This window comes from Cucurbita moschata, unplaced genomic scaffold (assembly GCF_002738365.1).
Source record: "Cucurbita moschata cultivar Rifu unplaced genomic scaffold, Cmos_1.0 Cmo_Scf00011, whole genome shotgun sequence".
Taxonomy (NCBI): domain Eukaryota; kingdom Viridiplantae; phylum Streptophyta; class Magnoliopsida; order Cucurbitales; family Cucurbitaceae; genus Cucurbita; species Cucurbita moschata.
In genome coordinates, this window is record NW_019268527.1 from 4,575,521 (window position 1) to 4,601,963 (window position 26,443).

At 38.7% G+C, this 26,443-nt stretch overlaps 6 protein-coding genes, 2 non-coding genes and 1 pseudogene across 18 annotated transcripts; 5 read left to right on the forward strand and 4 right to left on the reverse strand.

Annotated features, from left to right (window-relative positions):
• Positions 1–406: 406 nt before the first annotated feature.
• On the reverse strand, positions 407–1,989 carry LOC111449750 (extracellular ribonuclease LE). The gene is made up of 3 exons (XM_023089785.1): positions 1,859–1,989; positions 1,605–1,760; positions 407–892 (listed from the first exon to the last, which is right to left on the reverse strand). Exons 1-3 carry the CDS (start codon positions 1,961–1,963, stop codon positions 470–472), a joined length of 684 nt encoding a protein of 227 aa, XP_022945553.1. The 5' UTR covers positions 1,964–1,989; the 3' UTR covers positions 407–469.
• Positions 1,990–2,462: 473 nt separating this feature from the next.
• TRNAM-CAU lies at positions 2,463–2,547 on the forward strand. The gene is given in 2 exon segments: positions 2,463–2,500; positions 2,512–2,547. It is a non-coding gene; the product is annotated as a tRNA-Met (tRNA).
• A 262-nt stretch (positions 2,548–2,809) lies between these two features.
• On the forward strand, positions 2,810–2,894 carry TRNAM-CAU. Its single transcript is given in 2 exon segments — positions 2,810–2,847; positions 2,859–2,894. It is a non-coding gene; the product is annotated as a tRNA-Met (tRNA).
• Positions 2,895–2,999: 105 nt separating this feature from the next.
• Positions 3,000–6,987, forward strand: LOC111449748. Of its 9 annotated transcripts, none has more exons than XR_002711717.1 (10): positions 3,176–3,313; positions 3,396–3,716; positions 4,284–4,355; positions 4,868–4,935; positions 5,083–5,239; positions 5,482–5,562; positions 5,680–5,769; positions 5,864–5,966; positions 6,328–6,437; positions 6,618–6,987. XR_002711717.1 is itself a non-coding variant. In XM_023089782.1 (9 exons), the coding sequence occupies exons 2-9, from the start codon at positions 3,420–3,422 to the stop codon at positions 6,333–6,335; spliced, it is 876 nt and encodes a 291-aa protein (XP_022945550.1). In that variant the 5' UTR covers positions 3,176–3,313; positions 3,396–3,419; the 3' UTR covers positions 6,336–6,987. The 9 variants fall into 9 exon arrangements, 4 of the variants coding, with proteins under 4 accessions (XP_022945549.1, XP_022945550.1, XP_022945551.1 ...); XR_002711718.1 differs by having other exon boundaries at positions 6,328–6,430; positions 6,613–6,622; XR_002711721.1 differs by lacking the exon at positions 5,864–5,966 and having other exon boundaries at positions 6,613–6,971.
• A 2,212-nt stretch (positions 6,988–9,199) lies between these two features.
• Positions 9,200–10,198, forward strand: LOC111449751 (zinc-finger homeodomain protein 11-like). The gene has a single exon (XM_023089786.1). It carries the CDS (start codon positions 9,383–9,385, stop codon positions 10,013–10,015), a length of 633 nt encoding a protein of 210 aa, XP_022945554.1. The 5' UTR covers positions 9,200–9,382; the 3' UTR covers positions 10,016–10,198.
• Positions 10,199–12,143: 1,945 nt separating this feature from the next.
• LOC111449746 lies at positions 12,144–17,812 on the forward strand. 3 transcript variants are annotated; one of them, XM_023089777.1, is made up of 6 exons: positions 12,144–12,425; positions 12,515–13,377; positions 13,732–14,121; positions 14,202–14,434; positions 14,529–14,750; positions 17,726–17,812. In XM_023089777.1, the coding sequence occupies exons 1-6, from the start codon at positions 12,265–12,267 to the stop codon at positions 17,732–17,734; spliced, it is 1,878 nt and encodes a 625-aa protein (XP_022945545.1). In that variant the 5' UTR covers positions 12,144–12,264; the 3' UTR covers positions 17,735–17,812. The 3 variants fall into 3 exon arrangements, with proteins under 3 accessions (XP_022945545.1, XP_022945543.1, XP_022945544.1); XM_023089775.1 differs by lacking the exon at positions 17,726–17,812 and having other exon boundaries at positions 14,529–14,962; XM_023089776.1 differs by lacking the exon at positions 17,726–17,812 and having other exon boundaries at positions 14,217–14,434; positions 14,529–14,962.
• On the reverse strand, positions 15,175–16,267 carry LOC111449749 (annotated as a pseudogene).
• LOC111449747 (protein FEZ-like) lies at positions 17,341–19,296 on the reverse strand. Its single transcript, XM_023089779.1, has 3 exons — positions 18,932–19,296; positions 18,519–18,820; positions 17,341–18,098 (listed from the first exon to the last, which is right to left on the reverse strand). Exons 1-3 carry the CDS (start codon positions 19,113–19,115, stop codon positions 17,505–17,507), a joined length of 1,080 nt encoding a protein of 359 aa, XP_022945547.1. The 5' UTR covers positions 19,116–19,296; the 3' UTR covers positions 17,341–17,504.
• A 1,633-nt stretch (positions 19,297–20,929) lies between these two features.
• Positions 20,930–25,758, reverse strand: LOC111449336. Its single transcript, XM_023089184.1, has 10 exons — positions 25,438–25,758; positions 24,594–24,685; positions 24,397–24,504; positions 24,193–24,275; positions 23,850–23,983; positions 23,011–23,060; positions 22,764–22,856; positions 21,598–21,689; positions 21,334–21,440; positions 20,930–21,259 (listed from the first exon to the last, which is right to left on the reverse strand). The coding sequence occupies exons 1-10, from the start codon at positions 25,687–25,689 to the stop codon at positions 21,218–21,220; spliced, it is 1,053 nt and encodes a 350-aa protein (XP_022944952.1). The 5' UTR covers positions 25,690–25,758; the 3' UTR covers positions 20,930–21,217.
• Between the last annotated feature and the right edge of the window lie 685 nt (positions 25,759–26,443).

Consider the following 26,443-nt stretch of genomic DNA (forward strand, 5'->3'; position numbering starts at 1 on the left):
CCTATTCCACAACAACTCTTACTCTTGTGTGACAACAAAAGTGCTATTTCTTTTTTTTTTTTAGCTTTAATTATGTTTCTCACAAGCGACATGTTGAATTAGATTATCATTTCCTTTGAAAACTTATTGTCGCTGGCAAGCGTTGCACACAATATGTATCTTCCCATCTCTATGTTGCTGACATCTTTACAATAAGTGTTTCTTGACATCTTTTAACATTTTTCAAATCCAAGCTTCACTTTTCACGGTGTTAGTATATTTAGCCTTATATTATGGTTTATAGCAACTATCATATTTGACTTTTATTATAGACAAATATCTTATATAAATGTTCTATCCATTTTCATTTTCTTTTTCTTTGTAATTTATTTAATTCTGATTATAAATAGAGAATTTTCACCCTGAACACACATCTGTTAGGAACATAAAACAAAATGCAAGAAATAACATAAACATAAGACCAGAGTTCCTAAAATTTGGGAAACTCAACGGTAGAGCCACATTGTCCGCTCGGGAAAATTGGGCAATTTATGAAACCAGAGGCGGAAGAATCCACGCACAAGTAAACCTCGTACAGTTGACGGTTGCCGGAATCATCCACGTTGCAGGTGATTCCAGGCCTGTACCCAACTCCTTCTTCTATGGCACTCTTAATCTTATCCAAACTGTAATAACTTCCATCTGGGTTTATTCCTGCTGTTTCCAGAGCTTGCAGGATGTTGGCTTGGCTTTTAAGCTTCAGGCTCGTCTCAAAGTATCCATGTTGGTCGAGCACTGACTCCGCGCATGTCCCATGTTTGTCCCACTCATGCGCCCAGAATTTCGTGCTGTCGCTGCTTGGACACGCTAGTGATGGCCAGTTCCTTTGCATGCTGCTCACCAAATCTGATATCTGCGTCCCATATAAAACATCACTTAAAAAGAATTAAGTTGTAACAGAAAGTCCACCGCGAGTAAATATTGTGTTCTTTAAGCTTTTTCTTTCGTACTTTTCATTAAAATTTTAAAACGAGTCGAGAGGTTTTCACACTATTATTAAGTAATGTTTCGTTTCCTTTCTCCAACAAATGTCGGATCTCACAATCCACGGGCCAGCGTTTTCGCTGACACACAGCTTAGTGTCTAACTCTGATGTTTTAAAACTCGTTTGATAGGAAGAGGTTTCACATCCTTATAAGGAATGCTTCGTTCCCTCTCCAAACGATGTGGTATCTCACAATCATGTTCTTGGGGGCCAGCGTTCTTTCTAGAACACTGACTGGTGTCTGGCTCTGTTACCATTTGTTTAACAGTCCACAGTTAGCAGATATTGTTTTATTTGAACTTTTTCTCGGAGAGGTTTCCACACCCTTATAAATAATGCTTCGCTCCTCTCTTCAACTGATATGAGATCTCACAATCCACCCGCTTAGGGGTCAGCGTCTGTACACTACATGGCGTCAGATTCTGATACTATTTGTAACAGCCTAAGCCCACCACTATTAGTTATCAAGTTCTTTGGACTTTTCCTCAAGGTTTTAAAACGCGTTTGAGAGGTTTCTACACCCTTATAACGAATGCTTTGTTTTCCTCTCCAACCGATGTGGGATCTCACATATAAGTACCTGAGTTCGATCGAAGGGGTTGGATGAGTCGCAATTAGAGGGGTAAGTGCCATCATTGTAATTAGGCCAAAGGCCATGGATTTTGAAGTCAGCAGACGGTTTTCCAGCGCGGGGATAGCAGCAGCTTCTTCCCGTATCACAGTAAGAACCAGGCCACTGCAAAACCAAACGAAACACAAAAATCTCAACAAAACAACACTAAAAATTGAATCTTTCGAACTGGGTTTAGTCTCAAATGACACTTAAAAACTCACACTTTGAACAAAGTAGAAGAAATCAAAGTCTTGGGCGAGGCAGAGAAGCGACAGGCATTGGAAGATGACAAGGTTGATAAGAACAAAGCGAGTGAAGGAACTCATGGCTGATGCGTATTGGTTTGATAAGCTTTGGAGTAAAGGAAAGGGTGTTATATAGAGACGTACATGGAAGGCATCGTTTAGGGATATTATCTGTGGATACAGGAAATGACAGGCCATCTTTTTCGGATCTCTTCTAAATAGGAACGTTCATATTGTCATTTAATAACGTCGGCCAATTTTTATTTTTTATAAACTATTTTTTTAAATTTGTTTTGCTGTGTTTTTCGTGTGTGAATTTAATTATTTTGAGTGCCATTTGGCGGATGGATCTGACTCTTGCATTGACTCTCCAACTTCAAAGTTCACAGTTCACAGTTCACACTATACTTATAATAATAATAATTACTTTATTCAACGAAAATTAGTATTAAGGGTGGAGTCAGAAAATTTATAAAAAAAATAAGATTTTTAAATATATAATATTTTAATATAAATTATTACTCGTGTTAGGAATATGTGTAATTATTAATGTAATTTAGATTAACACTGTAAACACTAAGGGGTGGTGGCGCAGTTGGCTAGCGCGTAGGTCTCATAGCTAAAGAGTTATCCTGAGGTCGAGAGTTCGAACCTCTCTCACCCCATTTATAGATATTATGTTAAAATCTCATTATTGCGATATTAGGATTATATAAAATTTCGTAATTAAATTTGTCTAGTCTGTAAACACCAAGGGGTGGTGGCGCAGTTGGCTAGCGCGTAGGTCTCATAGCTAAAGAGTTATCCGAGGTCGAGAGTTCGAGCCTCTCTCACCCCATTTATAGATATTATGTTAAAATCTCATTATTGCGATATTAGGATTATATAAAATTTCGTAACTAAATTTGTCTAGTCTGTAAACACCAAGGGGTGGTGGCGCAGTTGGCTAGCGCGTAGGTCTCATAGCTAAAGAGTTATCCTGAGGTCGAGAGTTCGAACCTCTCTCACCCCACTATTTTAGATATTTTGACTAAAATCTCGGATAAATGATAAATATTTAATGCATGGCGGGCCAGATGGCGTGGACGATAGGAAGAACCCGGACCCGGCTACTTACGCGCCAATATTACAAGTCCCGTTATCGGATTGTATTTTTCGTTACATCTATATACCTTAGAAGATTTGTTGTTCTTGGCGACGAAGGTCAATTCCCGTTTTGGACGGAACGAAACCAGCCCGATTTCATTGCATTACCACATGTATGTTCTTGGATTATGTCCCAATTTGATCCAGCCCACTTCCATTTGATTAAGTCCCTCCTCATTCTTCCTCCGCTCTTCAGCACTGCTCCGGAACCCCTCCGGTCCGCTGCCCTCTCAGCGCGATCGCTGGGGATTCTAGCTTTCTCATCATTTGCTCCGATTACTACTAGTACGCCTCTTTTGTTTTTAATTCCTGTAGTGTTTAATTATTTGCCACTGTGAGCCAATGAGGTTTGTTTTTGGTGACTTAGGTGTTTGATTTCTGGTTGCGGAGAATGAGCGATCATCTCGCTTTGTATGTGGATCGATTAATTCGGCCGGCGCCCGTTGATTCGGAGCTCAGCCCGATTGAGGTTGTTCCTCTCTTGCCGGTCGCAGGGAACTTGGACGGCGATTCAGTGGGCTTGTCTAATTCGACGTCCAATTCCAATGCTGATGAGAGGGAAGAAAAGAATGAGGGTTTGGATGGAGAGGATGATTCATTGATTCAGACAGCGGAGTGTCGCATTTGTCAGGATGAGGACGTGATTAAGAAGCTCGAAACGCCATGCGCCTGTAGTGGAAGTCTTAAGGTATAAATGATTGATCCCTCGTTTTAGAAATGAAGCATTATAAAACTTTATAGAACCTCTGCTTCGTTCTATATTCAAATAGTTTGGATTTAGGTCTCGTTGCAAATCGCTAATGGTATATACCTTATGGGATTAAGAATAAATAATGGCTGGCTTAGTCGATGGTGATGTGAAAATTTACACGTGTAACAGCCCAAATTCACCGCTAGCAGATATTGCTCTCTTTGGGTTTTCCCTTTCGGGCTTCCTGCTTTTACACTCTTATAAAGAATGCTTCGTTCCCCCTCCAATCGATGTATGATCTCACAATCCACCCCCTCCCGGACCTAGTGTCCTCACTGGCATTCGTTCTCCTCTCCAATCGTTGTGGGATCTCACATTGAAATGTATATGCGAAAGTGAACGCCATAATTGTGAGGAATATTTTTCTTAGGAATGTTCTACGGTATGCTATAAGGCCGTTTACATTTCTCTTGTTTCGGTTATCTCAAATGCATCTAATGAGGCATTTACTGCTTGTGTTGCATTATGATTTAGATGAGATGTTAACAACGATTACTTTGCCAGTATGCTCATCGGAAGTGTATACAGCATTGGTGCAATGAAAAAGGGGATATCATTTGTGAGATTTGTCATCAGGTATGTTTACATTCTTGATTTTACTTGGTTATATCAAGTCCTTGGGATCATATATGCATTTGATGTCGATACTATACTAGAGGAGGTACGATTGCGCCCCCTTTTTGGGATAAGGGCAGAATTCTTTGACAAACTTGTTGCTTTGCTGTTGTGAGGGGTGTTTGTATTCATATTTTTCAATGAAAGTGGTTTTTTTTTTGTATATATATACACACGTGCACTCGACATGTTATTTGGCCGCATGGTACTCATTCAATACATCACGGATGAGCCATGACACAATCCGGTGAAAGCATCTTGGATAGAATAAGCTGAAAGAAAACATTTCTTATGTAATGATATTTCCATTGAAAATGAAGTCAAGAAATGTTACAGTTTGACTATTAAAAGATTAAAAAATTAAGATGATGAGCGTTAACGCATATATATGGAACAATTCAACTACTTTGAATGTTATGGTTTTTTTAGAGGTTCAGCTTATCTGATTTTATACTCCTACATATTATGTACAGCCTTACCAGCCTGATTATACAGCTCCACCACCTCCCCCTCGAGTTGAAGAAACGTCTATTGATATTGGGTACCTTACATGCTTCAAATTTCCTTGCTTTAGAAATTTCCAGGACTATCTTTTGAAATATTTTTGTTGAAAAGCTCTCTGATTTTTTTGCATTTTCGATATTGAGCTAAACGTGTCGTATCTTTGTTTGCGTTCTTGCTTCTGCAGGGGAGGGTGGACCATTACTGGCACACCTTTGAGTTTACACGATCCTCGCCTTTTGGCTTTTGCAGAGACTGAGCGTAATTTATTGGAAGTCGAGTATGATGAATATGCTGCTTCTGATGCCGGTGGAGCAGCATTTTGTCGAGCAGCTGCTCTTATTGTAAGTTTACTGTTTGATATCACATGTAAGAAATCTCGATAGTATAATCACAAATCTTATTGTTATCATTCACTTCTCATAAATTGATGTCAATATAGATACCCTGCAGTCTCAATAACTAGCTAACAGATACACCATTGTGCTAATACCTCACTCCTGAAGGTGTTTTATTGCTTGCCCTCACTCTTGAAGGGTTTTCCATTCCATGGGATAACATCATTTGCTTGATTTCAATATGGCAGCTCATGATCCTACTTTTCTTGCGCCATGCAATGGAAGTCTCAGATTCTGAAGACGATGATTACGTGTCTGCATTCTTCTCTGTAAGTCGAGTTCATTGTTTTAATTTGGAATGGGCAACATTCTCTGACGGTTTTCCTTTTTCTATGATCTTTGACATTGCTCAATTTGTGCATATTGTTTTCAACCATATTGTTCAGATTTTCTTGCTTCGAGCAGCTGGTTTTCTCTTGCCCTGCTACATTATGGCTTGTGCAATCAGCATCTTGCAACGTCGACAACGAAGACTGGTGGATATTACCTCCCACATTCGTTAACTAATGATTCAACTTCAAGTTTATTTACTAAATGTTTGCTTTTCCTTTATGTTCTGCCTAATTTGAGGAACGGGAGGCCGTAGTCTTAGGTGCAGCACAAGTTGCTTTTATGCGCACTTTCATGAGGACCTCAAATGACTTCCCACCAGGACACTGTTTAACTTACATAGGTGCAAATTGTATAACCTCTTCATTTATCCCCCCCAATGGTTTTAGCACCGAAACGGGCAAATCTAGATCTCCCTTAAAACCAGTGTCTATATCTTGTAATCTGACTTCTACATTCATTTTGCATACACCGAGAGTAATTCTTCACAAGAATGCAATTGTTATTCTTGATTTACAATCTCATAGCCCTTAGTAATTAAGCAACAAAAACTTAACCATAGTTGGGGGACTCCAAACAGAAATAGTGGGTATGGTTAAGAAGTCTCTGATATATTAGAAATACCTATATGTTTGGTCTGTCTGTCTTATAACTATCTTATCTTACGCTTTTAATCAAAACATTCAACATGGATCTCTTTGCAGTGCGTTGAATATCAAGCTAGACGCCTCTGACTTCCCAGATCCCCTTGTTGAAAGAACAAAGGACAGCATAAAGAAGAGCAGTTGGAGTCGGAACAAGAACCAAGTATTGAGTAAACTTTTTGTCACCTAGAAAACTGATTTAATGGTATATATGCGCGGTCAAATAGGCAAAAGAAGCCGATGGTCGATTAACTTTCAAGGGGGGATTTGTTCCAACAGTCATAATTCATGTATTAAATGATAGCTTCATAATCAGTCACGCTTCTTCTTGTTTGTTTGCTCTAGAGCAGGTGCACAAAAGAAGGGCCACAAACCATCAGACAGATCCAAGAAGTCCAATTGATGCAACAAAAGCAGCATAAGCTCATTCTTAAGGGTGTTTCCAGGGAGGATATGCACAAAAAAAAGGGGAAATCCATGGCGCTGATCCACATCAAGTCATCAATCAACCAAAAGAAGAGGTTCATTTCATTTGTTTTGATTACAAAAGGGAATAATAATAAAAGCTGATGCATGATGAACCTGTTGGCATTTTTAGTATCTGTCTTATTGTTCTTCATAATGGTGCATTCCTTTCCTTTCCTCCATGCATTTTCTTAGATGAGCTGGAATTACACTAATAGAAATGATCATATATGACCAAAGAGAATACTTGGTGTAAGGGGGTAAGGATGAGGTAGGTTGATGACTTTTCTGACAGGATAATTTCACCAAATCCATATGAATTTTTGGTCCCTTTGGCTTTAAAGAAAATGTACTTACTGCCGTCACGTTCTTTGTTCTGTTGACTACTCCCATTCCCATTCCCATTTCCATTTCATCAATCCCTTCCATCTATTCCACTCCAATCCTACCACTTTTCCACCATAACCTTCATATTCATGCCCCCTCTTGCCCATTCATTGTATTCACCTTATCTTCTTAATTTGTTTCATTTCCACTCCAAATCAAACAAAGCCAACAAAGCATACCCTATAACTTTGTCAAAGATCAGATCAGATCGGTCCATAACACCTAAGCTCACATATAGCGAATCAGATCGGTCCATAACACCCAAGCCCACATATAGTGAATATTGTCCCCAAACCCAATGCTAGCAGATATTGTCCACTTTTATCCATTATGTATCGTTGTCAGCCTCAGCCTCACGATTTTAAAATGCATTTGTTAGGGAGAGATTTCTCTACTCTTATAAGAAATACTTTGTGAGATCCCACTGAAGCAAGACTTTTCGTTTCCCTTTTTTTTTTCTTTCTTTTTTTCACGAATAAACATGCGAAGGGAAAAGTAAATTGTCAAGTTTGATTATATGGCCATAAGGAGGACGCATGGTGATGTTGGATCATAGTGCCGCAACCCCCTAGGCCTATAACTATGGCGGCACCGGCATGTCCACCGCATTAGTTGCGGCACATCCACGGCCTGGCCATTAATTAGAGCACGCCTTGGCCTCTGGTTGTCATAATGTCGTTTCAAAGATAAAATTGAAGTGTGAAAAAAGGGTGAAGCCGCAAAGCTTTGTGCTGCTTTCTTCACTCCTAATTTAATCACTCATTAGTCATTTCAATGACTCAGCATTATCTTTCATTATGAGACAAATCTGTCACCTCTTCCCTTTGATTTTACCCCTCCCCTCCCCACCTCCCTTAATTATGCTCTTAATGGCTTCCATTATCACACTAAGCCCGACATCCTATGCCCTTTGATTTATTCATTCTCTTTGGCCTTATATGGTTTAAAAATGACCACGTGCCTCAAATAATGAGTAGGAGTGTACATTCTTAACCTGAGAATCCAACTCGAATTATAAAAATTGGGTTGAGTTTAAAAGGATTTCATGTTTGGATTGAGTTTGTTTTTTTGAAACCTGATATGAGGGTTTGAAATTTAAATTATTGAGTCAACCCGACCCAACTCGAGAACCTTAAAAAAAAAAAGAAAATAAAATAGGCTCAAGCCCATGTAGCCCCAGCCTCCGAGTCACCGTCAGCATATGCATATGCATCTGCACTCTATAGACTGTCTGTCTCCCTCTCTACTCTTTGACGGTGAGTTTGAGACTTTGTCTTGCAGTCTCACGCAGCATTCGTCTTCGACCTCTAGAACAACTGGGTAAGTGAAATGAAGTCTCGACTCTTGCACTCCTAGTCTCACACACTTACATCACTATGTTCGTCTTCGTCGTTCAACTCCTCTCGACACTCTGTGTCGTTGTTCTATGTGTCCTCAGATGTCGACATCGCTCACCTCTTTATATTCTTTGTTGGACTCTCTTCTCAGTTCCCATTTCTCCGCTCGACCTCATCTCTATGTTTCTCATCAGAGCCAACGGGCTCTTCGCTCAGCACTCTATTCCACTTTCATCGAACTTCTCCACTCTGTATTTCTCGTCGGGCTCCTCCGTTCAGCGCTTTGTTGTTTCACAACCCAAACCCAACCCAAAAATTGATAATTCGGTTGTGAAATTTGTAAGTTACCAATCCAAGCAACCCAACCAAAGTACATCTAATAATGATCGAATATCTACCCACCCCACTTCTCAAAAATATTAGTTAAAAAGATAATCAAGACATAAATTTGATTAATTGTTGGGTGCATATCAAATCAAATATCAAAATATCAAAGGATTTATATCTAATTTGAATCAATACCTAAATTTCTTTTTTCATTAATTAATGGCCATCAAATTTCCCAACTTCTTGCTCTTCCTTTCTCGTCCTCACCCTCCATCATTTTTTTTTTAAAATTATTATATTTAATTATGTTTAATCATCTTAAATCTGATTTATTATTTGTTAAATTAAAACGTGTCTTGGTCAAACACTCAAATTCTTATATTCTGATCCCAAATTTAATCATTATTGTCGTCACCGTCACGTCGTCTCATTGTTCATAATCATAATCATAATCATCTTCTTCTAATGCAAAATTAGTCCCTTTTTCCCTCCTTAATCTTGTCCCTAATCATTCTCTTACACAAAAACAACCAAATAATCTCCATCATAAAATGAGATCAGCCGATGCTCCCAATTAACATCCTCCAAAACCAACCCCCATGTTCATCTATTACAGAGAATGTCTCAAGAATCACGCCGCCACCGTCGGCGGCCACGCCCTCGACGGCTGCGGCGAGTTTATGCCTTTACTTACTGCCACACCCTCCGATCCCACTTCTCTAAATTGCGCAGCCTGTGGTTGCCACCGCAACTTCCACCGCCGTGAACCGGATGATAATCTCCCCACCCACCGACGTTTCCAATCATATCGCCTCTGCACACCGCCGTCGCCGAAGCCTCAAAGCCCATCCTCGCCGATCCCTTTACAAATTTCGCACATCCCACCGCCAGTTCACTTCTCCGCCCCTCATATGTTGCTGGCATTGAGCACCGACGCGGCGGCGCAAGAGCAGCGTGGCGGTCGATTCAACCCAAAACAGAGGAAGAGAAACAGGACCAAATTCAGCAGGGATCAAAAGCAAAAGATGCGATCTTTCTCCGAGAAAATGGGATGGAAAATTGGGAAATGTGATGAAAGGTTAGTGGAGGAATTCTGTAATGAAATTGGGATCGGAAAACGGGTGCTCAGAGTTTGGATGCATAATAACAAATACATGGGAGGAAGAACAGAGAAAAACAGAGATTCTCAGAGTAGCGAAAATGGAAAGGATGACTCAAAACAGAGCTCATAACTTAACTTCTCCATTAATTAATCCTTGAACATGTTCATGGGAAGCAATTATTTAGGGAACATTTTGGGAAATTTAGGGAGTTAAGTGAATGAGTTCTTAATAGTTGCATAAACATGTTTGTTGTCTCTGAAGAATCTCGTACTCTTTTGTATATTATTACGTTTCCTGCAGCTGGTTCTTTGCTCCATGTTTTTTCTTTGGATTATAATTGTCACCTATGTTTAGTTCAACTTTTTTTTCTTTAATTTGCTTAAAAGATTATTGCAAGTTATAAATTTTATCTTTTGTTTAAAAAATATTTCTAATATTACTATTATTTTTTTTTAAATGTTTTAAAAGATAAGTACGTCTGAAATAAAGATTCAAAATTTTGGACCGAAGTCAAGATTTGAATATCGACACAGTTTGTGAGATCTCACATTGGTTTGAGAGATAAACGAATCATAGCATTCCTTGTGAGGGTGTGGAAACATTTCTCTAGTAGACGTGTTTTAAAATTGTGAAGTTGACGGAGATATGCAATGGGTCAAAGCGGGAAATACTTGTTAGCGGTGTGGTTGGACTATTACAGTGGTATCAAGTTGGATCGGAGCGGTATGCCAGTGAGGACGCTGACTTACTAGGGTGGACGGTGAGATTCACATTGATTGAAAAGGAAAACGAAGCATAGCATTCTTTGAAAAAGTATGAAAACTTCTCCCTAATAGACATGTGTTTAAAACCGTGAGGCTGACGACTATACATAACAAGCCAAAGCGAGCAATATCTACTAGCAGTGGGCTATTCCAGGGGTATTAGAGCCAAACACCGGGCAGTGTGTGTGTGTTTTTTTTTTTTTTTGGTAGTTTGCTTAAAAGATTTAAAAATTCAAAATTTTGGACGGTTGGAATAGGGAACGACACATGTCATTCCTTATAAAAGTATGAAAACCTCTCCCTAGTAAACACATGTTAAAATCATGAGACTGATGGTGATACGTAACGAATCAAAATAGACAATATCTGCTAGCATGGCATTTTGTCACGTGGGTTATTAATTTTCACATTAATACAAATACTTAGGTTTAAAATAATTTGTTGTTACAATTAGGTATAAAGTTCCCCAGTTGACTTGCTTTATTCTATTTTTTTTAGGCAATTACATTCAATGAATCTTCATGTTGTACAAATTTTTATTTTCTTCCCCTTTATTTAATATAAGATATGAACCTTTTAAAATCTTTAAATTATTCACTTTGGCCAACTAAAAAATAAAATTATGGAAATTTTATTTATTAAAAAATTTATATTGTAGGTCAAATATCATGTCATATTATCAATCTATAATTTAATTTCTCTCTCTTATTTTGTTAAATATTACAAAAATAAATAAATAAATGATATTTGTTGTAATTTCAAGAATAATTGTAGTTGAATTTTCGAGGTTAGAGTGAAGTGGTTGATCGGAAAAGAATAAAAATGTGATTTCACTCTATTTATGACTCGAGACAGATTCTTGGAGTATCTAGAAAATAAATAGGAGCATAAACGGAAACGTTCTCGAATTACAAAGGTTGTTTTTTTTTTTTAATCATTAGTATCACATAAAATATTCTTTTTAGAGTAGCAGCTCCCGTTCGGGACAGAGAAAGAGAAGACATGGTGCAAGGCAACCTTACAACCACACAACATTAGTATCGTGACATAAAAATATTCTTTCTAGAGTAGCAACTCCCGTTCGAGACAGAGAACAGAAGATACAGTACAAAACAACCTGACAACCACACGACATTAGTATCACATAAAAACATTCTTTCTAGAGTAGTAGCTCCCGTTCGAGACAGGGAAACAAAAGACACGGTGCAAGACAATCTGACAACCACAAGGTATTAGTATCACATAAAAGCATTCTTTCTAGAGTAGCAGCTTCCGTTTGAGACAGAGAAACATAAGACACGGTGTAAGACAACCTCACAACCATAAGATATTAGTATCACATAAAACATTATTTTTAGAGTATCATGAGTTTCTCTTGATTTGATGTATTTACGAAAAAGTCCTCATACAAAATTCTTTTTATATAATATAAGAAATTAAATTTGAAGTTTTCAATTAATTTACAATTTCGCCATCTACAAGTAAAACGTCCATCGTCTTCCCTGCAATTCTGTTGAGAAGATTAGAGCCGCCGTCTCCATCTCCGTTTCTCTGTCGCTTTACCTTCGCTTTTAATCAACACAAACCTCCATTGATCACCTTAATTCCATTTTCATGGCTTCAACCAAACTTACTCCCTTTAATCCCCTTCTTCATTTCGTATTATTCAAGACTATTCCTTACTGCAATATGTTGCCGGTCCTCCTCCGCTTCAGGATTTTTCTTCACACCTACTTCTTGTCTGCCTTCCGATTCGTTCTTCGATACGTTTTCAGGTTTGCTTTCATTTAGATATCAGATGATATGCATTTTATCTTTCTGATGTTCTTAATTCGTTCTTCTCTCTGTTTTTGTTTCTCTAAAGATTTCGTAACGATGTTCAAAGAAGTGAGCTTATGGAAAATGGTGGAGTCGATTCAGAACATTCTGAATTTTGGGAGAAGGAGAGTGGTGAAATGGAAATGGATGGCGAAGACAATGGGAAAACTAGGAGCTCTGTTTTTTGCTCTGTTTCTATGGAAACTATTTCGTCTTTGAAAATGGGAGATTCTGAGTTTACTCGCGGGAGTAAAGAAGTTGGCATGGATAATGTTGATTGTACTCTTTCTTATGTTCAATCCACCGCTTTGGATATAGTTTCTAAGGGATTAAATTCTGATGGCTTGAAAAGTACTAACATAATTCTTGATGTTTACTCAGAAAATAATGCTTCCAATGTGTTTGATGTATTGCCTGAACCAGAAGTTCAAGTTCTTTGGGAAGATTATCCCGATCCGTCTGATTCAGAATCTGCAGAGGAATCAACCAGTGGCTCCCCAAAGACCAATCATGATCAAGTTGATGATTCATCTTGCAAAGAAATCAAGCAACTTGACTCTTTCAACAATTTTGAGAAAGAGAAAGAGAAAGAATCTGTCAATGCTTCAGAGGAATCAACTGAAGCAAGTTTGCAGGAGAAGCCCTCCATGTTAAATTATGATCACAGGTATGAACTAAACTATCTACCAGATCACCAGGATATAGTACAGCAGCTAGAAATGGAGCTGAGAAATGCAAGAACTGGAGGGCTTCCAACAATTTTTGAAGAGGAAGCGGAGACAGCAGAAGCAATTAATGAAAAGTTCAAGTATGAAGAAGTAATGGGAGAGATACAAAAGGTCTACAGGATTTATGCAGAGAAAATGTGGAAACTTGATATCTTAAACAATCAGATTATGCATGTCATTGGTGGGTACTCATCTACGTATAATGAAGAAGTCAAAACACTTACCTTTTTGTAAGGTCGTTCTACTCAGTATAGTTTGTTAGGAATCACGGATCTCCACAATGGTATGATATTGTCCACTTTGAGCATAAACTCTCATGGTTTTGCCTTGAGCTTCCCCAAAAAGCCTCGTACCAATGGAGATGTATTCCTTATTTATAAACATATCATCAACTATGTTTAGATGTATTCCTTATTTATAAACATATCATCAACTATGTTTAGATGTATTCCTTATTTATAAACATATCATCAACTATGTTTAGTCTATTTAGTCTATTGGTGCTTTTAACGTAGCAATTGATTCAATTCTGTAGGTTTGCAGCATCTGAAATATCCGCTGCAATCAGTTCCGGTACAGAACTCACAGAGCTCACAGCTATGGTTGGGAAAAGCACGGAGGCTGGGAGCTGACCCAATACTTGTTTTCTTAGGAGATTTATCAAGGGACATAGAAACGGTGTATGTAGGACAAGTTTGTCTTTCCTGGGAAATTCTGCAATGGCAGCTTAGGAAATCCCTTGAGCTGCAACGATATGACTCTCAAGGTATTCGTCAGTATAATCAAGTTGCTAGTGAGTTCCAACTTTTTCAAGTTATGCTGAAAAGATTCATGGAGGGAGAAAGGCTTCAGGGCAACAGAGTTAACGACTATGTCCAGAACCGCTGTGTATTTCGTAGTCTTTTGCAAGTCCCACCCATCATAGGTAGAATATGCATCACATTTTGCAAATTTTGAGTGCTTTGGTGGTTCAGATGATGATAAATCGATGTAATTGTTACTCAGATGATGATTCTGCAGAAGCTGAAGGAAGAGAGCGGGAAGATGATTATGACTTTTCCAGTAACTTTTTAGCAGAAATCATAGAGAAATCAATGTGGGTTTTCTATGAATTTCTTGTTTCTGATAAAGATCATGTCAAGAACATCCTGAAATGCAACAGAAAGCATCAGATTGAACTCGAAAATTCAGAAAACCCACAGCTTTTGTTGGTCAACGTACAAGATCACTTTCATAAGGTATGCATATACTTACCAATATTATTCCTCAATAGCATAGAAATGGCTTTATGTCAGCTTATACCTAAAAAAACCATGTTTTCTGGTGATACAGTCAGAGAGAAAGGTGAAAGATCTTCTGAGCAGAAACAAGAGATGTTCTTCAGAGAAGCTGGGAAAGCAAGAGGAAGCTGGACTGAGTTATTCATTAATGCTTCTCATTGCGCAGGTTGACCTGAAATTGATTTCAAGAGTGCTGAGAATGGGAAAATTGACAGTCGACCAATTATTATGGTGCAGCCAAAAGCTTGATCATCTTACGTTTATAAACAGACAGGTTCACTTGGAACCCTCCCTTCTGCTTTTTCCCTTTTGACACTATATCTCAATTTTTTTTCACATTTAAGTAAAGTTACAAGAGATGTATAACACCACACTAGCGGTTATGGTCCGTTTTAGCCTATTATGTATCGCCATCAGCTTTACGATTTTAAAACGCTTATGTTAGGGGGAAATTTTCCACATCCTTATAAAGAATATTTTGTGGGATCTCACGATTTAACCCTTTCTAGAATGAGAAACAAAATATTCCCAAAAAAAAGCAACTGCAAACTCTCTTCCTCCATATATTTCACTGAAAAAGAAAACGAATCCTTTATTTATGAACACAAACACAGTGTCACACGTATCTTTGTTCATGCATTTATCATCCCTTATTGGTCGTGAAGTCATGAACTGTATTATTATTCCTTCAGCTCGTTCATGGTGGTGGTTCAGTGATCTTTAGGCTTTTGAGGGATCTTCTCTTTCAGCTTCTGAACCATTTTATGGTGAGGAGGAAGAGTTTCCTTAATCATAGGATGGTCCTTCAAAGCATCCACCCATGAGAGAAAATCAGGGTTTCTTTTTTAGCCAATTACATCTCCAAGAACCTCACGCAGTGCCAAATAGTTGCAGGCATTAGGCCCTACAACTATATCAAGAAGTCCCAAGTTTTTTCCGTCATAAAAGGGGAATTTTCCTGGAAAATCTTTCTTCATTCCTTCTTCAAATACCCTTATCAGTTTTGATAGCTCCTCACAAGCTGCCTCTCTTTCTTCTCCTTCGGACTTGAAGATTGGCAAGGTGCCCAAAATGATCTGAACATCATAAACAGAGCATTTATGGAAGACTAAAAAAATGAGAGATCCGGGTAACGAAGTATTTTTTATAAGGGTGTGAAAACTTTTCCCTAGCAGACGTGTTTTAAAACCGTGAGGACGACGGCGATATGTAACGGGCCAAAGCGGACAATATTTACTAGCGGTGGGCTTGGATGGTTAGAATATACCGGAAAAAAAGGAAAAAAAGAGAGATTGAAATTAGGAGTATTTGGTGCAAACCTTTTGGTCATAGAATTGAGCCCAGAAACGAACTTTGGATCTTTCATAAGGGTCTTCAGGAAGAATTTTGGGACGGTGGTTCCAATGATCTTCTATGTATTCAAGAATGACAAAGGACTCTGCAATTGGGTTTCCTTTATGGACGAGCACAGGGACTTTCTGATGAACTGGATTGAAGTTGATAAGAAATTCACTCTTGTTTGCTAAATCTTCTTCCACATACTCAAAGTTTATGCCTTTCATTTTGAGTGCTAGAATAATCCTGGTGCAGTATGAGCTATACCACGTTCCAAACAACACCACATCACTTTGCTTCCCAGCTTCCATCTCTCTGTGTGTATATGGCTGATGTTTGGAGAAGGGTTATATAAGTTCATGAGTGAGATTATCTTATTTGGTCTAAGATGTTAGGTGAGTCAAGATATCCATTTATTCAAACTCATATATGTTAGTATAATAAGTATGCCTTGAACAAATAGAGTTGCTATCTTAAAATAATATTTTAGAATGATTCCCACCATCTTAGTTTTTGACATTAAAGCATTATAAACAAGAAAAATGTTGAATATTTGATCAGAGACCTTTCTGTGCCAAATAGAATAAGATTGATCCCAGAGAAAATAATGAGTAGAAAAGTGTGAGATCTCACGTCTATTGAAGAGAAGAATGAAGCATTTCTTATAAGGGTGTGGAAACCTCTCCCTAATAAACGTGTTTTAAGACCTATAGAGGAAGCCCTTGAAGGAAAAACTCAAAGAGGACAATATCTGTTAGTGGTGGGTTTAGGCTGTTACAAATAGTATTAGAGTCAGACACCAAGCGGTGTGCCAGTGAGGAGTTGGCTCCCAAAGAGAGTGGATTGTGAGATCCCACATCGGTTGGAGAGGGGAACGAAGCATTCCTTATAAGGGTGTGGAAATCTCTCCCTAGTAGATGCGTTTTAAAACTTTAAGCGGAAGCCCTTGAAGGGAAAACTCAAAGAGGACAATATAGGCTAGCGGTGGGCTTGGGCTATTACAAATAGTATTAGAGCCAGACATCAAGCGATGTACTAGCGAGGACGTTGGGCCCTCAAAGGAGGTGGATTGTGAGATCCCACATCCGTTGGAGAGGGGAACGAAACATTCTTTATAATTGTGTGAAAACCTCTTCCTAATACCCAAAGAGAACGATATCGGCTAGCGGTGGACTTGAACTATTACAAAAACATTCTTTATAATTCTCCCTATTACAAAAAGTCAAGGTTTTTATTTGAATTCAAAGAGATCACTAAAATAATCGTTTACGTTTTGAAGTTACCTACACATGTGATGGATAAGACAGAGAGTTTTTTAACCTTAAATCTATATATTCTATGGTCCTTGCAATTATCTTCTTCTCTTTCATTTCTAACCTTTAAGTTCTCAAATTTGCACATGTTAGTCCTTAGAAGTCTAACCCTTAGCTTTTTTCTCGAATATTGAGTTATGAAGTGAAGATTCCATTCTACTGATCTTATTCGTAATTCGTGTGTGCATGTGATTAGATAGAAAACAACTCGGGTGATACTCATCAACTTGGTGTAGATAGCTTACTTCCACACACAGCCCATGTAACTTCTTATAAGAACACTAATAATAAGTTACAAAAACTTCCCATATCTCTAGCTAAACTACATAATTAAGCACCTAAGAAAAAGCACTTTAAACTTTCTACTCAGCTCTAATCCATCAAGTGTAGCAATTAGATGTAGATAAACTTGTTGAAACTTCACTAGGGCATGAAGAAGAAGAGTCCCAAATCAAATTTGACTTCACCAAATCACTTATACTCAAAGGATATCCAGCAGTGGATCTTATGGCCCCAAATTGCTCACCACCTGCATGCATCTCATGTGTCATAGTTTGTGGATTGTTGCTTATAAACTGCTGTTGTGCATGCATTTCTATAGGGTCAGTAGGCTTGATGCTAAAATCTCCAAGCACTGATGATGACATGTTTAGCAAAATAGAAGAAAGGTCCACTCTGCATGTTTCAGCTGGTTCTTCTGTGGTGTTGGGTGCTTCAGTTAAAATGGGAAGATGGGAGAGTCTGCTGGTTGTTTGAGTGTTGAATGGCTTACATGAGGCTACAAAGTCAAAAGGGTAAGCGTTGGAAATGGAAGGTTGGTGGGTTTCATATGAGGGAAATGGGGTTTTTGTGGGGAAAAATGTGTCATTAGCTTTTGGGATATCGTCAGATAATGGTGGGTTTGAAGAGAGAGTGAGAGCTCTTTGAGCTGTGGAGTTGGTCTTTTTGAATATTCTGCATATTGCCCATGAATCCTGCATCCCCCATTTTGTAATCCTTTAGAATAGCTATGTAAATGTAATGGTAACGGTTCAAGTCCAACGTTAGTAGATATTGTTTTCTTTAGACTTTTCCTTCTAAGCGTCCCCTCAAGGTTTTAAGACAGGGAGAGGTTTCCACACTTTATAAGGAATGATTAGTTCCCTTCTCCAACTGATATTGAATCTCACAACCCACCACTCGTGAGGACCTAGCGTCCTCACTAACACACGAATTGTGAGATTCCATATTGGTTGGAGAGGAGAACGAAACATTTCTTATAATGATGTAGAAACCTCTCCCTAACAAACGCGTTTTAAAAACTTGAGAGGAAGCTCAAAAGGAAAAATCCAAAAAGAACAATACCCTACTCGAGATTTGAACTGAACGAAAAAAGAAGCGTTTAGATGTATTACATTTGCAAGAAGGGTCTTATGAACAAATCGCTTAGTTGGAGCTGGATCAGTGATAGAAGGGAGACGAAACTCATGCATCATCCAATCAGTTTTAACACCTTTAGCAGCTCTCCCCTTGTAAAAAACAAGCGATTTCTTCAACCCAATGCACTTATTGCCATCAGATGAGTAGATTGGGCGATCAGTGCCAGTGGCCTTCCAAAACCCAGCTCCAGTGACACGGTTAGGCCTCGCACTGTTCCTATATTTTCTATCTCTAGGACAGTAGAAATACCACTCCTTTTCTCCACTACCAGCCAGCTCTAAAACACAAACACAAAACACATAAAAAACACACCAAAAATTAGATTCAAAACAAGGAATATCATCACTTTCAACAACAAAAATGAACAAAAATGAAGAAAGTTTCTTACTTGGAAGATCCCATGGATCATATTTGTAGATATCAATTTGTTTGATGAGTTCAATAAGAAGAGGCCTTTGTTGAATCTTTCTTTTAAGGTAAAACCCAACAAGTTCTTCATCGGTTGGATGAAAACGAAACCCTGGCAGCATTAGTTCCTCTATATTTTCACCATGATCATGTCTCTCCTCCATTAATATATAACAAAACCCTAAAGTGATCACCTTGCTTTGTTACTAAGAAACCCTAAAAAGAGTTCGAGAGTGAAAGCAACAAAGAAATGAAGAACAACAAAAAGAGAAAAATTAAAGCTTTAGCAGAGAGAGTGTGTGAAAGTTGAGTTGAATTGAAGGCAATATATGCTTCCTTTCAAGGGGTTTGCCCCCGAGGGATCAGCCGCTATTTCTGGTGGGTATTAAAGAAGCCCTTTTTTCAATAGCAACAAATTAAAGAACACATACCAAGAAAACCCTAGAAGGTCTTAACCTTATCAATCACTCATTTATATGTTCATAAACTTAAAAAAGGAAGCAACTTTTTAAGAACCCATATGATAAAAACTTAAACTTTAGCATAATTACCTAATTTATGAAATTTTTAGTGCAACTTTCTTGGAAATTTACGTGTAATTTGGTGAATTTTGTGATTATGGAAATGGGGGAATCTGGAGATTTGAGAGAGAGGGGAAATTTCTTGGATTCGTTTTGGATTAAGTGAGTTTTTGGGATTAATTTTGTGGAGTTTTAGGTGTGTTAGTATTAAATTAGGCAATGAAGATTGGAGTTTTTCGAAGAACACCTAATTAAAAAAGGGTTAGTATTTGAAATCAAGACATGGAAACATGGAGCTAAACACGATTTTCGATACTCTATGCTTTAAATATATGTTAATGAAGTTGATTAATTATGAAGTTTATTGATTTTTTGTATGAGCTATGAGTTATGAGTTCCTCGGAGTTCCAAAATTCAGCTTCTATTCCATTCCCACAGTTTCTATTCCACTGCCTTTGTCAGAATTTAACCCAATATTTTAAGATTTTACAAAAAGCCAAAAGTTTGAAATTTGTGTAAATACCAAAGGGGTAAAATGGGTATTTTCTTAAATGGGTCAACCTTTTGAGTTGACCCATTTATGACAATCTTACTCGAGGATTATCAGGAGTACCAAGCTGGCTAATTAAAAGAAAGATCCATGAGTTTACAAGTAAGGAACATTATCTCTAATAGTACGAGGCCTTTTGAAGAAATCAAGAGTAAAGTCACGAGAGTTATTGCTCAAAGTGGACAATGTTATATTATTGTGGAGATTCGTGATTTCTAACATGGTACTAGAGTTATGCTCTTATCTTACCCAAAACAAAGAGTGCTTTGTTTGAGGGCTCTAGAGAAGGAGTCTGAGCATCAATTAAGGGGAGGCTATTCTGAAAGCTTATGGATTCTAGAGAAAGAGTCGAGCATCAATTAAGGAGAGGCTATTCTGAGAGCTTATGGGCTCTAGAGAAGAAGTCGAGCCTCAATTAAGGGGAGGTTATTCTAAGAGCTTATGCTCAAAGTTGATAATATCATACTATTGAGATATTCGTGATTACAGAGGAGTTGAGCCTCGATTAAGGGGAGACTTAATATATGAAGATTCGTGATTCTTAACAAAAAAACCCTTTGTTCGAGGGCTCTAGAGATGAAATCGAGCCTCAATTAAGGGGAGGTTGTTCGAGAACGTTCAAAGGAGGAGGCTTCAAAGTCATGAGAGCTTATGCTCAAAGTGGATAATATTGTACCATGGTAGAGATTCATAATTCTAACCCAAAAAATATAAAAGAAAAAAAAGACCTCTCTTTCAGAGTTGAGGCTTTTAGGGTTTTGTGGAAAAAGATTAAAATATATTATTTTGGGGAGAAGGTGAAATGAAATTCAGTGAAACTCCCAAAAATGTAGCCCTCAGTTGGAACCCTTTTTGTCCTTGTTCTTGACCTTTGAGCTAACTTGCCATTGTCAAGCGTGCAACACACTTTATTTTAATTACAACGCACAGCCTTCCATGCCTCTTTTTAATACATAATTAATACGCTTAATCACACTTAAGGAAATTACATTATGGTCTGTTCTTATATTATCCTAATTACACCACCAGCTCTGATGTTTCTAAGAATCTGGCTAAAAACATAGTGGAAAAAGCAGTGATAAACAGCTATAATAAGCTCATTTAATCAACTAGTTTACTGCTAAAAATGTAGCTTTTAACAGCCTATTCTGTGGCACAGATTCTGAGTTTTTAGCAGAAGAAACCACAGGTTCGACTATGTTGTCTGCAGCAATTCCTTGATATCGTAGCCTTGGAGCTATATGCATAAGAAAAGAAAGGTTAGCTCAGTACCCTTTGTGGTCTGAATTTGGAGTATAAGACTTCACTCACCGCAAGGAAGGTGAGGAGCAAAATGACGCCTGAGTTCCACAAAGCATGTATGGTGATGGGGGTCAAGAGGTTGCGAGTTTGAGCATACGAAAGTCCGAGAGCAGTTCCTACGTGAGTTTTCGACACGAGGAAACGTATGAAAAACTCGAAATAACTTCGGCTTTGTTATTATTGTCGGGTTTATAGCCTAACGTGTTGCTCTAGAAGGACTATAGAAATGGTAAAAGGAGAGTTTCAAGAGAATTTGCAGGTGATTGAGATTACCAAGTACAAAGAGCTGAGGAAACTCGCCAGGAGTGAGATGTGCAAGGGCAAATACAGCTGCGCTGATTAGAATGGCAATAGGCGTAGGAACCCTGCAGGAAGGAGGAGAAGTGATCGGGATAAACATATTAGTACATCATATGTAAATGGTAACACAATCAAAGGACTTGGACAATGATGTTCACATAATCTCATAAATTAGATGATATTCGACCGAAACAACTTGATTTAACGAACTCGCCAACACGTCCTCCCTTCATCACTTGCAACAAATTTTGGTCAGTCATGTTCCTCGTAGAACCTAGGTCAGATATGTAACAGCTCAAACTCACCACTAGCAGATATTGTCCTATTTGGATCCCTTTTGAGTTTCCTCTTAAGGTTTTTAAAACGCATATGCGAGAGAGAGGTTTCCACACCCTTATAAAGAATGTTTCGCTCCCCTCCAACCGATGTGGGATCTCACAATCCACCCCCTTTGGAGACTAGCATCCTCGTTGACACTCATTCCCTTCTCTGTGTGGGACCCCCAATTCACCCCCCTCGGAGCCTAGTGTCGTTGGTAGCACGTCTCGTGTCTACTCCTCTTTGGGGCTCAACCTCCTTACTGGCACATCGCCCGATGTTTGGTTCTAATACCATTTGTAACAGTCCATGCCCACCACTAGTAGATATTGTCCTCTTTGGATTTTCTCTTTCGGGTCTCCCCTCAAGGTTTCTAAAATGCGTCCGCTAGGGAGAGATTTTCACACCCTTAAATGTTTTGTTCTCCTCCCCAACCAAGGTGGAATCTCACGAGATAAGTCTATAAATCAATATAGCAGCGATGGACTTTCCAACCCTCGCCTAAGAGCATCTCATCCTTTCCCTCGTGCATGCAGCTTTATAAGACAATATTATGATCGTTTCTCCCTTTCGTATCATTAACAATCACTCAATTCTGTGCTGCCAGACAGTTTTTTTCCAGTATCTCAAAGCATATCTCAGAGGCAGCACTATTATTTCACTTTTCTATGGCTAAATGGGCCTAGAAATGTATAGATTCTCTATTTACTCTGTAAACAGCAAGTGTTTTCCCAACAGTTGAATTCATGTTCTCAGTAAAATCGTTTAATGGCCAATATCATAAGAAAAACTCAACTTAATTAAGGAAGTAAAGACCATACCACTTGGTAAGAGACACCATAAAAAATCCCCGGAACACAGTCTCTTCAAGAACTGGAGCAAGAACACCTGCGATTCCCACTAGACAAGCAGTGCTGAAATGAAAACATATATGCTGGCTTTACTTGCTTATTTCTATATTAACCGTTGTCTTAGTAAATTGGACACCAAAACGATGAGCCTTGGAAAACATTAGACACATTGAAAGCCAGAGTATATGCAAGATTGAAGCAACCTTCCGTGAACTACCTGATGCTGGAAGATCCTATTAGTGGAAGCAAGCGTACTAGAGCGTCTGTCTGAAACCAAAATGAAAAGAAAATTTGAGAGTCTGTTCTCTGCAAGATTTGACAGAACCGACAATAGTAATTTCAAAATAGTGAAGCCAAGTTCATTCAGACTCATAAACATAGTAAACAATCCCATGTGAGCACACAAGAACGCTTCTCTCCTTGATCGAAAGGAAAACTTGATCGGTCAAAACTCGCCTTGAACTAACTAACTTTTAATGCTCGCTGTCAAGTAGGCAAAAACAACAAAGGTGTGACCGCCCTAGTCCACTGCTAGCAAATATTGTCATCTTTGTAGCTTTCCGTTCAGGGCTTCCCCTCAAGGTTTTAAAATGCGTCTGCTAGGGAGAGGTTTCCACATCCTTATAAAGAATGCTTCTTTCTCCTCTCAATTGATGTGGGATCCCCTCAATCTACCCACTTCGGAGCCCAGCGTCCTCGCTGGCACACCGCCTAGTGTCCACCCTGCTTCAGGACTCAGCCTCCTCGTTGGCACATTGATTGGAGAGGGGAACGAGTGTCAACGAGGACATTGGGTCCCGAAGGGGGATGGATTGGGAGATCCCACATCGGTTGGAGAGAGGAACGAAGCATTCTTTATAAAAGTGTGGAAACCTCTCCCTAGCAGACTCGTTTTAAAACCGTGAGGCTGACGGCAATACATAACAGGTCAAAGCGGGCAATATCTGCTAGCGATGGGCTTGGGCGGTTACAACAGGGCTATAGAGCTATATACTTTCCAGTTCCAGCTTAAAATGGACAACGGAAAATATGAAAATGATCTTTAACGTTTCTAACCTCTCTTTCAGGACTCCCACCGTTAAATGAAGACAAGACAGCTCCTGTCGCTGCAATAGAAGCCAGGGCACCAGCCAGACCCACTCCTGCCCATAAGAGCCAGCCCTTCTGCAGATTCAGAGGGTCCCTCACATCTGAATGATACCCATCAGCAGAAATGTTAGAGCATGATCAATAAACCAAAGATCTTCCCAAATCACTACTAATAACATGAAATGTAATTTTTCCACTCAGCAGTATAAAACACAACAAAGCCTCTTCTGAGTTCAGACACCATAGCTCATCATGGGTAATCCATATCAACATTATTAAATAATCAGCAATAGCTTGTAATTAAGAATACCATAGCGATACAAGTCTTCAGGAAGTGGTTGGAAAGTGTTGGCAATACTGTATAAGATCCCAAGAACAGCCACAGTCGTAATGCTACCAAAACAACCAGTAAATAATTAAGTGTCATTCCGGATTCTTGTGAAAAAGAGGATCACAAAATTTATGAACATGTCTGAATCTGAAAGAACCACATTTGATCTAAATCAAGGCATACCCTTGGTCGAGGAAAAGTATTTCAGCCTTCTCGTCTAAGCTTAGCTCTTCAATGCGAATACCAAGATAAGGTATGGCAGCAGATTCAACCAATCCTGTCACAATGAAACTGTCTGGGAAAACATTAACTTTTTTCCTCTTGCTTATTATGAAAGCAATTACACTTGGACAAAGTAAAAATAGTCGCAAAAAAGTCACCTCAATCCACAAGCTAATGAAGTTAATGAAACTGTTTGCCATCCCCATGGCACCTCCCATCGCCTCAAGATAGGCCATCCCGCCCCATTTCCCTGAAACAATGTTTCAAATTCCTTTAACTCAACTGATACCGTTTTCTTTTTTTCCAAGAAATCAACAGAGAATTTTGAAACAAAATGTCATATTTTCCGCTTATCTTGTGACTTTGCTTTTGGTTTCCCCAAAAGGCCTTGTACAAATGGAGATAGTATTCCTTACTTATAAACTCATGATCTTCCCCTTAATTAGTCAACGTGGGACTCCTCTACCAACAATCCTCTCCTCGAACAAAGTACACTGTAGAGCCTCCCCAGAGGCCTATGGAGCCCTCGAACAACCTCCCCTTAATAGAGACTTGACTCCTTCTCTGGAGCCCTCAAACAAAGTACACCATCTATTCGACACTTTGGGTCACTTTTAACTACACATTTGAGGCTCACAACTTCTTTGTTTGACACTTGAGGGTTCTATAGACATGACTAAGTTAATGACATAGCTCTGAAAACATGTTAGGAACCACGAATCTCCATAATGGTACGTATTGTCCACTTTGAGCTTCATGGCAGTTTTCCCAAATGTTTCGTACCAATGGAGATAGAATTCCTTATTTATAAACTCGTGACCTTCCCCTTAATTAGCCGATGTGTGACTCGTCTCCCAACCATCCTCAACACAGTCAAATGCTTTCTTTTCTTTTCAGCAACACAGTAAACGTACTTCAATTCTCTGCTATTTAGTACATTTCTCTAAATTCAACAGCAAGTGTGTCCAAAATTAATGGTGAATTTGAGTAAGAAGAGCGCACCTTTTGCTGAAAATCGCCGCCGGATTCATCTTTAGCATTGAAGAAGCAAAGTGGGCGAAACCCATTTTGGAACCGGGAATTCGAACGCCGGGGTGGCTGTCGGAGGGACAAATTGCGGTAACCAAAGAGTAGAATCTTAGGAATTGGTTTCTCCGTGGATTTCAAAGGAGACAACGGTTTCCATTGATTAGAAAGACAATGGATTGAAGATTCAGCTAAACTTGCGAAGGTAGTCGAACAGGAAATCTTCATTACTTAATTAATTCTATAGCAAATCCGTGGACTGAAGTCCCACCCAGCTTCGAATTTTTCGCTCTCACCGAAGAGGATAATGCAACGAATTTAAAAAAAGAAGCAGAAATTTCAAGAGGTCAATAATCACAAGGGATAATTTGCAGAACTTCCAAGCCCTAGTAAGTGGACTGGCAACTCAGTGGGAGGAACTAAACCCATTCAATCGCCCATCAATTTCCTTCCAACCCATTTAAATCATTGGGCCAAACCAACATGATCAATGCTCAAGCCCAAACCCAAAGCAAGTGCCCATACCATAGATAGTAACTATTAAATCTCTTTAACTCTCTCTTAATCGAATGTGGTGTGTCAATTATATTTGAAAAGATTTCACTTTGATATTATATCTTAACTCTTCAAACCCATGATTTATATCAGAATTTAGATTAAATTTGGCATCCAACGACCTAAACATTTTCTTGCATCTACTACAACCCTAGACATGCCACGCACTAATCTTGAACTACTTGGAATTGTGAAGGTTGTTCTTAGACTAACACTGATTCATATGTTTTTTTGCTCACTTACATTCTTTTCAAAAGTTCATCCATAGAATTGTCAAGTCAAACACGTTTAATTTTATATGTTTCAATGGTTGAGTAGTCATCGATCGAAACTTTCCATTAAATGGACAAAAAAGTGGCATATGTACGTATGTACGTGTCTTGATACGATCAAAGCATGCTTAGTAGAGGCCAAATGAAGGCTTCTC